This window comes from Psammomys obesus, unplaced genomic scaffold, assembly GCF_907164565.1.
Source record: "Psammomys obesus unplaced genomic scaffold, mPsaObe1.curated_primary_1811, whole genome shotgun sequence".
Classification (NCBI taxonomy): Eukaryota; Metazoa; Chordata; class Mammalia; order Rodentia; family Muridae; genus Psammomys; species Psammomys obesus.
This window is the reverse complement of record NW_026585895.1, coordinates 24747045-24758348: the sequence shown is the minus strand read 5'-3', so window position 1 is coordinate 24758348 and position 11304 is coordinate 24747045. Positions and strand designations below refer to the sequence as shown.

At 40.7% G+C, this 11304-nt stretch overlaps 1 protein-coding gene across 1 annotated transcript in view; it reads right to left on the bottom strand.

The window, feature by feature from the left end:
* Positions 1-3651: 3651 nt before the first annotated feature.
* Ccdc148 (coiled-coil domain containing 148) overlaps positions 3652-11304 on the bottom strand; it is a 225082-nt gene continuing 217429 nt past the window's right edge. The window contains exons 13-15 of the mRNA XM_055600470.1: positions 10762-10879; positions 8602-8742; positions 3652-3899 (exon numbers count right to left, since the gene is read on the bottom strand). Of these exons, the coding sequence (XP_055456445.1) occupies positions 3753-3899; positions 8602-8742; positions 10762-10879 (406 nt within the window). The 3' untranslated portion in view covers positions 3652-3752. The remainder of the gene's footprint in view (positions 3900-8601; positions 8743-10761; positions 10880-11304) is intronic.

Sequence of the window (11304 nt, the reverse complement as noted above, 5' to 3'; positions counted from 1 at the left end):
GCAAGAGAAGCAAGAACCCAAGAAGGGAATGCTCTTCCTACCTCAGACACATGTGCAGATTGTGGTTGGTGTACCAGAACTTACCAAAAAGACTATTGTTGACGCAGATGTACATTAACAAATTACGCTTTTAATTATTTGCTTTTTTATATTCCCTTCTTATTTTGAGGGAATTTATTCAGCCTGTAACTGTACATAAGATACATACATGCATCTGAGAACAATCAGTAACATTCTGTGGCCACATCCCTGGTTAAGCCATAGAGCACTTTCAGGAGCTGTGGGTCTTCGATCCTGTCTGTCTCCCTGGCCGCCTGAGGTAATCATCACCTTTTTTTTTTTTTTTTTTAATTTCATTTTATTGCTTTTCTTCATTGTTTTGCCTCCCATGTATTCAAAAGCAATACAGATTATCTTGGCAGGTTTTTGTTGTTTAGATAAATGAAATATGACACTCACTCCTTTCGGAATAGATCATGTCCATATCAATAAATTTCTCCCATTTCCTTTGTGATATGTAATTCCATAAAAGATAATATCATAATTTTTATGTCTGTCCAGTTTACTACTGATGGAATTCAGTGTTTGTTTTCCTTTGTGAGCCCCAGTTTCTGCCTCTGCACATACCAGCGCTCCTGCTCCCGAGAGCCCTCGATAGCACACATCAGGAGGAGAGTTACCGGATCAAAGGGTGTAAAACCATCCCCTCAGGCAAGGGAGAGCTTTCCAATCCACACTAATTGATGCTTCCTTTTTTCTTTCTTTTTTTGAGACGGTGTCTGATATACTCCAGCTGGCCTCAGACTGGCTATCAAGCTGAGGCTGGCCTTGAACCTGTGATCCTCCTGCTTTTACCTTCTAATTGTTCTTACTATAAGAATTTTTCATCACACAGCTGTTTCATGCCCTTTTGGCTAAGACATTGTATTCTGTAGCCTAGGTTGGCCCTCACCTGTGCTAATTACATCGCTGAGGGTGACTCTCCTGCCTCCACATTCCATATGCTGGGATTATAGATGGGTGCTGGCCATTCACTGGGGAGCTGAATAAACATTTTTATCTTTTCATGTATCTATTAATCTTTAGATTTCAGATGCTTTTCTTTCATTTCACTTAAAAATGGTCAGAACTCACTACATTAATTTAGTGTCTCTGTTTGAAGGCAACTGATAAATGTATATTATTTCATCTTTCTGAACAAATTTCTAGATCTTTAAAATGACACCATATCATAAGGCTGTGAGGATGATCCAATATCAGATAGGAAGCACATACTGATGCTAAGCATTCAGTTTGAGCTCAGTGATTAATAGCTACTATTAATGCAATTAAAAAAGAAATTAAGAAAACCCAGACTGAGCATAGCCAATGGTTAGACTGCAGCCCAGATCTCAACTTGGTTTTCTTTACAACCACAACATAGGAAGTACATGTTCCTTTCTTTTCCCTCAGAATGGCACTGCTATGTGCTAATAAGGTGGTACCAGCTATTAAGAGAGTTTAAAGGAGTTAATATTTCAGTAGCATTTGAATGTGGTCCCAGGACTTTGGTGGATGCCCAGGCTAGTAAGGATCCACAGGCTCAGCAGCATTCTCACCATGCTGCTTGCACAGGACTCTTTCTGGTTCAGCAGATTTTCATGGGTTTATGCTCAGAGCCCCATAAAACAATACCTTAACCTGTTGGGGTTGGTCTAGTGCTATGTATTCTAATGCTAATTACTGGCACCCAAGATCTGGTTGCCTCCCAGATGAGTACATCCTCGTGTACTCATACACTGGTCTTTGGTATATAAACCTTGCTCTACCTAACTTAAAGTTGATTGGTTAATAAAGATGCTGAAGCCTGTGGATCTGGGCAGAAGAGAAGAAGGAAGAGCTGAGGTTCTCAGGCTTAGGGTCTCAGAGAAATCACAGGAAGGAAAGAAGGAAAGAAGGGGCAGAAGAGAAGAAGGAAGAGCTGAGGTTCTCAGGCTTAGGGTCTCAGAGAAATCACAGGAAGGAAAGAAGGGAGGAAGACGGTGTAGCAGGAGGAGAGGAAGCTGGAGAGAAGGAAGTCTCCAGTGGAGCAGTATGGACTAGGAACACAGGGCCAAGAAAAGTTTGCCCTGAGGACAGACTGATAGAACAGAAGCAGCCCAGGCAGGAACTATTATGGCAAGTAACTTTATTATAGCAAGTGTAGCTGAGAAATAGCAAAATAGCTTAGAGGGTTGATACCTGCCCAGTTACTGTGCCTTAAAGCTTTTATAAATCCAAGTGGTCTCTGTCTTAATTATTTGGGAACTTCTTGGGGTAGAGAAGTCCCAGAGGGTTTAATATCTCTCTCAGCAATGTTAACCTGCAGAAAGATCCCAAGATAAATCCATACCCACCATTCTCTACCTCTTCCTAATGACCTCTCCACTCTTTGATAAGATATGATGTAACAAGATGAAGTAGAAAAGCATTAGGGTGAATTGTGGGATGTGGATAAGATCTTTCCCCCTATAGAACCTCTTATATAGAAGGCAGTGTATTCTGAAAGGCTGCATTGATGTTGGGCATGCTCATGAAGAGTACCAATGAGACTGTTTTCTGAAGTGTTCTTTTTTTTTTCTCTTCCTGCTCTTCCCTCCTCTCTCTCTTCATCTCCCTTCCCCTACTCTTTCATATTTTCCTCTCTCTCTTTTTTTAAAAAATAGGGTCTCCTGTATTGCAGGCTAGTTGTAAACTCACTGTATGGCCATGGGTGACCTTGGACCCTTGGTTCTCCTGCTTACCATCTCCCAAGGGCTAGAATTCTAGGTGTGTGCCGCTGCATCCAGGATGCTGGGGATCAAAATCAGGGCTCTGGGCATTCTAGGCAAACACTCTACTAACTGAGCTACATCCTAAGCCCTGGCTTGTGTGGCTTTCAGAGCATTCTCATAACTATCTAGAGACAACGCCATGGCTACAGGTAGACGGAAAATACAAGAAATGACAATAGAGATAAAAGGAGTTAGCCTCCTTACTATTATTAGCAACTGGAAGTTTTAACAACACATTTTCTTGCTGAAATTTTCTCTTGCTGCCTTTTAGAGATAGCCAAAAATTTGTAGGTGAGCTTTCTTTGAAATACTTCTTTTCAAGAAAATCATCTTGGTATTTCATAGGTAATTTGGAACTTTTAATAACATTTCAAGTATCATAAAATGTCAACTTTTTCTTCTAAATACCACAGTCATGTCTTCCCTGACAAAACAGATCTTACCATGATGGAGACAGTATGTCTAATTTCTTCTTAAGGCAAATTTGCAAACTGAGATTGTTCAAATAATTGGTTTGCAATAAACATGTTGTACCAAACTGACTCATAAATTTAGAGAAAGACTGAACCTCCTCTTATACTTATAACCAAGAAAACAATGTAAGCATTAATAATATGAAATTTCCATAATTAAAAGTCAAATAGTGAGATAACAAGCAGAAATGAATGTAGCTGTGAAATATACAATTCTTGCAAATGGCTATTTTGAGCTGCTCTTTCTAGAAAAAAATTTCAAAATAACAGCCTACCAAATGACAACATATATACCAAAGTCTCATAATTTTGGTGAATTTGGTGATAGTACATGTTATTTAAAGAGAAAGCAAATAGTGAATAAACTTTGAAGATAAAAAGGGAAAGTTGTTTAATAAATGCTATGATTTCTACATCTGGTACTTTTTAAACATTTAGAAGTGGTAATGATCATTATCCATATTCATATAATGGTTTCATGTGCCCTCTAGTTCTTGAACACAGTTGATTCTGTGTCCTTCCTTGGAGGCTTGTGAGGACCAATTTTTGGTAGCATCTCTTTGGCATACAGTGTTTTATGGAGTCCAGCTTCTCGAAGCGCTAACTCAAATCGAAGTCTAGGATCAGAAGTTATCTGTAGACATAAGATACAATTTAAGTAAACAATAAGTTGTTCAACTGAAGGAAATTTTATCGCTTAGTTTCACATTTCCCCAAGTTGCATAATTTTTTAAGGTAGATAGATGATTAGATGACAATAAATCTTGTCAGTTCTGTGGCTGCAGAGGTTTTACTAAAAATGTTCAAACAATTCTTGACATTATCGCTTTCCAGTGTATTACTTATTTTCAACATAGGATGTATTCAATGTTATATATTACAACATATTAAAATTATTTACCGGAATTAAAGAAAAACACCTTACTTCCAGGCCTATTAGTATGCTGCCCTCGCTCTGCTTCTTTACTTAGTATCCAGGCACCGCTGTGCACCAGGCTAGACTGGAAGAAATGAAGCTTATCAAGGGGCATATGGGTTACACTGACTCTTGATCAATGTTGAGTGTGATAGGAACAGCCTTCTCCAGAGATGTTTTTCAGTGAAACTTCTCTTTTTATCGGGGGGGGGGTGTGAACAAAGACTCCATAAAGCTTGGGGAGTGGGTAGGGGTTTTGGGGATGAGTGTACGTCATTGGCTGGAGCGGAGGTGTTGGGGATACTTCATTTGCATGAAGAGGAATTGCACATGCTTGCTAGACATGTCCTTATAAAGAGAGGGGAAGTTTAACCTGAAACCTGGCCACCAGGCAACATGACTACCTCAAGGATGGCAGAGGGGGAGGTCAAAAGGATAGGTGTATGGGGAAGGAGGAAGCAGTCCTACTCCTGACAGACGCAGGACAAGATTTGGACATGTCTCAGTCTCACTCTTGCTCCAGACAGGCTCCCCCTGTCACACTGCTTTCCTACCCCTCCCCCATTATTGGTTATTTATTGCTGGTTACAATCATACAGATAAAGCATTATAAGCAAATCTACTTTAATAAAATCAACCTTTGGAATATATTTTTAAGAAGCTGTAATGTAAGAAAATGATGTTTTTGTGTATGAGTGTGTGTCTGCATGCATGTAAATGTTCATGTGCCATGTGGGTGGGAAGTGCTTACAGAAGCTAGAAAACGTGGTGATAATGCAGATAATGGATCCTCCATAGTCAAAAGTCAAAGTGTAAAATAACAAGCAGAAAGAAGATAGCTATGGAATCTATACTTCTTGTGATGGTATTTATGGGGAAAACAACCTTTAAAATACAGCTTATTGAGTGATACCATGCATAACAAAAGTCCCGTGGTCTTCGTGAACTTGGTAATTATTAACTCCTAGAACTAGAGACACAGAGAGTTGTGAGTTGCTAGGTGGCTGTTGGGAACCAAACCCAGGACCTTTGCAAGAGCTCCAAGTGCTCCTAACCGCTAAGTCATCTCTCCCACGCCCCTGTCTTCTAAAAGCCACTTAACTTTGCTATCATTTAGTAATGTGTAAGTTATGAGTAAACACATGGTCACTCCTTGGAAAAGAGAATCGAAGGGTGGATTTCTGTCTCAAACAGAACTGGGAAATGCCCCACCTCGCCCATGCTAAGTAGAAGTAGACACACAAATAGCTCCGCTTCTGTTCTCATTTACACTTAATTGGACCTAAGGCACCTTCCTATGACTCTTAAATGTCAACACACCTTTTGTGCTGACAAAAGGTGACTACCTATGGATTTATTCCCAATGAGACATTTTACTTGAATCTGAAGTACATCACACACACACCCCGAGATACAGTTATGAGCTTTTGGAAATGGCTCCTCAGTGAGTTCCTGAATGAATGGTAGTATTAAGAGGTACAAAAATAACTAACTCATGGCTGTGCCTCTTGTGGTAAAACATGGAGGTGTGTGGGGTTCTGAAATAAGGATGCGATAAGAAACAACTGGGCAGCCTTGAAGTCTGACTTAGTTTTCCATAAGCCTAAGAGAGGGAGGAGGAGAGATGTAATCAGACAGGGAGGCCTTACATACAAATGTTGTGATGAAGTGAGTCAGTTTTGGGATTAGGTGAATTTGGGCAGAACACTGTGTGCCACCAGGAGCTCTGTGAAGAAAGGACACTCTGACTGGCTGGCGACTGGATGGCGAAGCCTTGAAGATTGTGCTAGCTAGTACCAGGCTGTTTGTTTCTGCTTTTGGTATGAAAGTGTGAAGATGGATCTGATCATGAAGTCCGGATAAATGAAGGTGGTCAGAAAAGAGAGATGGAGGGAATGGGTGGACAGGAGGAGACCGTGACTGTCTAGACATGAAGTAATAAATACCTAAGCTTGTCTGGAAGTAGAGAAGAACCACGTGTCGGATGCACTCCAAAAGGAAGACTCAGTGGCAGCCAATCAGAAGCAGGGCTGGGGTGGGGATGCGCGCAAGGCAGGGACAACCTAACGGTCCTTGTCTGAGAAACATCTGAGCCTAGGACCCAGGATTCTCTTCTGACCCCATTTATTCTCACCCACTTTCTAGGAGTCCTGCTGTCCCTGTTACCCGTGTGCCATTTGCTCCCAAATTCTCTCCAGGATTTACCTTTTTCTTCGAGCTATGGAGCTTTATCTATTTTTTTCTTTATTGAATTTTTGAGTAAAAAGTAAATGAAGAGGAGAGGTTTCGCCTCCCCCAGAGGCTGGTAATCCATTTCTTGAAACATGCTTCGGACCCCTTCACCCTAAACATGACATGAACAAAACAAATTCTCTTCCCTGAGCTTGTTTTTCCTTCTGTATTCTTATAAGGTTAGTGGCCGAGCCACAAAAAGGCAATAATCTGTTGAATTACTGCCAAATACCGGGCAGTAATCTAGGCAGTTTGTATTTATTGTTTCTAATCCTCGCAAGAACTTTGCAAGTAATTATTTTACAGAGAAAGAAAGCAAACATAAAGATGTTAGTAGCTTAGGAGAGTGCGCACAACCAATAAATCGCGGGTGTGGATTTGAATCCACAATGTGCACTGTGGGCTCTTCACGGGTGGTAGTTGTCTGGCTTGGAGTCCTCCTCACTTTCTTTAGCCCTCCCTCTCTCCAGTCAGAGCTGTTCACGACTCTTTCACTACTGCTTCCCTCCTCTACCCCAACACCCATCAATTTTCCATTCAAAATGATACAGGGATAAAATACAAATGTCATTATTTAACTTACCTGTCTTAAAATACCGTGTCTGTTCACAGGATAAAGGTCAGATGTCTGAGTAAAAAGGCTTATTGTGTATCACAGTTGGGCCCTCGTCCAGGTTGCCACTCTCATGTTTCAGCACTTACCCTGTGCCCCTGCCCTGTCTCACAGTGAAGACATTCAAGGAAAGGGCCTCCTCTCCATCTCTTCTGCCTGGGGAAACCCTGATAGTCCTGAGGGCTTTTCCTTCCTCCAAATTCAGTCTGTGTACGGTCCACTTGCCTTCCCACTTGGGCAGCCAGTTTTGGAGATATGGCCACCCGTTCTTATAAGTAATTCTTCTCCCTGTGCACATCAACCTCTTCCCCCTTTAAACTGTAAACTTTCTTGAGTAAATTTAGCAGCAGCTGCCCCAAATCTTAACTCAGCTCACGCTCAGAAGCTTCATCTGTCTAACCTCCCAGGCAGACTTCACCCTTCTCTCCCCACATCCTGCACAGAGCTGGCCTCACCCTTGTGCGTTACTTCTGAATATAATACTTTCCTTCTTGACCTAGACAGTCACTTCCTCCAGGAAGGATCAGTCTGGTCTACTTAGGGTGGAGCCAACAGCTACATTCTCATACAGAACCAGAACGTAGCATCAATTTCACAAATATGTGTTTGAGTACTAATGAATGAAATTTCCGCCTTCCTATTCGCTATCAAGTATGCAGCTCACGAGAGAGGCACTATGGACTCATTTGGCAGCAGGTTTCCTGAGATTTTGGCTTTTTCTCCCCACTTCTGTAAAATTCATGACTGCTTTCTCTCTTGGTTATATCCATTCATTCACAAGTCTTCTTTCCTACCCTTCTCCCGCTAAAAATTCTTTTAAATCTCCCTTCTCAGTTCTAGCCACAACACAAATTCTTTTTTAAATTTATTTATTTTTATATTAATTACAGTTTATTCACTTTGTATTCCAGCTGTAGCCCCCACTCCCATCCGCTTCCAATCCCTCCCTCCCTCCCTCACCTCCTCCCATGCCCCTCCCCAAGTCCACTGACGGGGAGGTTCTCCTCTGCTTCCCTGCTAGCTTATCAGGTCTCATCAGGACTGGGTGCATTGTCTTCCTCTGTGGCCTGGTAAGGCTGCTCCCACAGCAGGGGAAGAACAACCCAAATTCTAAGCTCTACAATCCCTCAATGCTGTTTCCACAGAAAATGTTTTATACCTAGCTCTAAAAACATACCTTGTGAGAGCTGCCGTCACCACTGCCTGTCAGTGTCATTAGTTGCTCATTTAAAGGAATTTATGCCTTGAATTTAGATATAAACTCTTAATACAACACAGAAATCTTTGAACTTGAATGCATACTAATGACCCTTTTCATATAAGTGACTTTTGAAAAAAATATTATACCATTTTCAGTGATAGACATTATTTTAAACTGTTTAATGTTACAATTTTATAATAGTTAGATTCATGCAGTAATTATGTATTAGTATTAGCATTTAGAAGCAAAAATGCTAATATAGGGTATTTACATGTAAATATTGAAAATAATTTGTAACTCAAAGCACACACTTCAGCAGTTCTTTCTGTTCTCGGAGTGGATTTTGCACCAATACTGCTAATTCCCAGAATTACCTGCTGCTCATTGTATGTAGTCAGTGAGAAGAGTGGCTTTTGAAGAATGAATTCATCTTCACTTTCAGCGTCTGTCCTGGCTCTCCAGGCCAGTGTGTCTGACATCATCCTAACTGGATCAGACTGAACAACAACAGCAACCTGAAAGAAGAGAAAGCCTAACCACTCAGAAGAGGGTACAAGCTAAGGGTTTCTGGGGAAGATTACAGGTTTGTTTAGTGACTATTAAAGAAATTTTATTAAGTATAAAATTGTAGAGGAAAGAGCAATGGGACGTTGAATCCAGGCCAGTCCCAGAGACTTACAAAGGAATTAAAACACAAGTCAAACAAAATATTTGAAGATCATAAACATTTGCTAATGATTAAATAGTTATAATTTATTTCAGACACAAGCTTATCTGATAAAAGTCAAAGGGACTCTTACTTAGAAAAGCCATAAAAACCACCTTGAAATGAGAAAAAGCTTTAAAAAAATTCGTATTTTAGCAGCTATCAATCTATGGTTGTAAGTGACAATGCCACAAGGCTGTCTGGAAAAGTCAACTGTGCGGCCATTACTGGAAAAGCTGGGTGGACAGCAATTATCCTAGGCAAGTAGATTCCTTGGGTCTGTTAAAGACAGAGGAGTGCCTCTCTACTACAAAACCAGAGAGTAATTTTAACAGTTTTTGTCTTACATAATAACGACAGTTCTGACCCAAATCTTAATGAAAAAGAAGCCATTGACTTCGTCAATCACAGGTACCATCACCAATGCCTACCTGTTAATTCCACAAGTCAAGAATTTGTATGAAGTAAATGGTATTTTAATGCCATTTCAAAATAAGATGACTGGAATCAAACATAATTTAATTATTATAGTTTTTTTTTTTTTTTAATCTAAACTCTGATTGCAGGTGAAGGGAGCAGAAAACTTCTTTCAAAGGACTGCTGGATGGAAGGAATTCTAGTCACGTGGACTCTGTAGTTACCAAAGTTATATTTGCAACAAAAATATATTCAGTAATTTTAACATTAAGTCTGTCTCCAGAAATAGTATGTAATTATTTGCTAATGACTGAGTAACTTTGATTTTTCAGATATAGGAACAGAATTTATATTCTCATGTTCTGAATTCATGTCTACAGCCTATTTTTTTAAAGAGGTGTGAGATCTGTCTCATAGGAGTCCCATTTGATACCCTACGCTATTTTGGAAAAGGCACCCAACCTCTTGGTTTCCTCTTTTTCAACATGGGGGCGTTAATAATACTTACCTCATAGGGATACTGGGGAGGTTAAGGCAAATTTCACTGGAATAAGGCTTTGCAGTTAGTAAGCACTCACAGATTTGAACTCCAATTACCACAAACCCCCGGGGGGCAGACACTATCACTGTTACGCCCATTTTCCAGATGAAGAAGGGAATGGAGCCAAGGCAGGTGCAATAATGACTCAGGCTTTCTCTGCTATTGACTACTTAACCAGCGGTTCTGGTACTGAAGGGCATTCAAGGTCAAGTGTCACTGGTGGCTTTGTGCAGCCTCTACCCTCTCTACGCAGCCGATTCCCACCGGTTAGGTTGTAGAGTTATCAGTTCAGCAAATCACTCTGGGGTCAAAGTTCAGAAAAATTACCAGAGAAACTATCTCCTATTTCCCTATCTCCTAAATCCCTGTGTTTGCTGTGTACTGTCCACTGCCATCTACTTTTGCCTACTTTTATTAGACAAGGCAACGGGAGCCTTTAATTCAGCACAAAGGGGGTGTTTGTAAGCCAACCGGCTTGTTGGCTATGGGATTTTTCCAAGCAAAGGTTCCCACTGGAGAGTGGATTATCTTGCTCTGCCACATGTTTTTGAGGACAGTGAAGTCCTTTGACTGGAAACAGAGTTTCACTGCTGCAAAAAGATACTGTCTGGGAAGTGAACTAGAGGAGATACAGATACATTCAGATCTTGGGAGAGCTTTTGAAATGCTGCTGATCAACTTCTTTAAATCTGTTAAGAACCTGGATCTGGTTCAACATAAACCTAACTGGCTCCTGGGAATGAAGACCATGTACTAGTTTGGGAAAGTTACATTTTTGTGTAACAGATGTCATGAACCGAGTCCCAGTAATAATATCATTAGCACACTTAGCAACTTAAAAAGAACTGAAAATTTCCAAAGTGAAAACACCTGCTTTCGAAGGGTTTCCAGGCGCCTCTCTCTCTCTTCTTCTTCCTGAACTTCTTGAAGGGCCAGTTTTTTTCTCTCCAGCAAACGCTTCTCCAATAATTCTTGTCTATATTTAACCCTTTTGAAAAGAGGCACAGGACAGGTTGGAGGGCCATAATTAACTCACCCAGTATACAGATAAGATCGCAAAGGAGCCATTGCAGAAGGGACATTATTCCCACGGTTTGATTTTACTTGTTTTGATTTCTCACGTCCAAACAATGAGAGACCATTTACAGTAATTCTAGTAACCACAGAGATCCTGGAAAGCCTGGAGTGAAATCCAGCGGAGCCTGCTCTTGTCTGCCACCATTTTAAACTCTGACCCTGTCGGCTAGCTGCTATAGCTTACAGCTAAGGTGCCCTGAGCAATAGTCACTCAACCCTGAGTTATGACACAGCCTTCTGATACAAGTTTGAACACAACCTGAGGAATTATAAAGATTGAATTCCTGACTAGATGTGCACAGTTTTAGAAAGCAGGGTAAAAAAAATTCCTGCAAT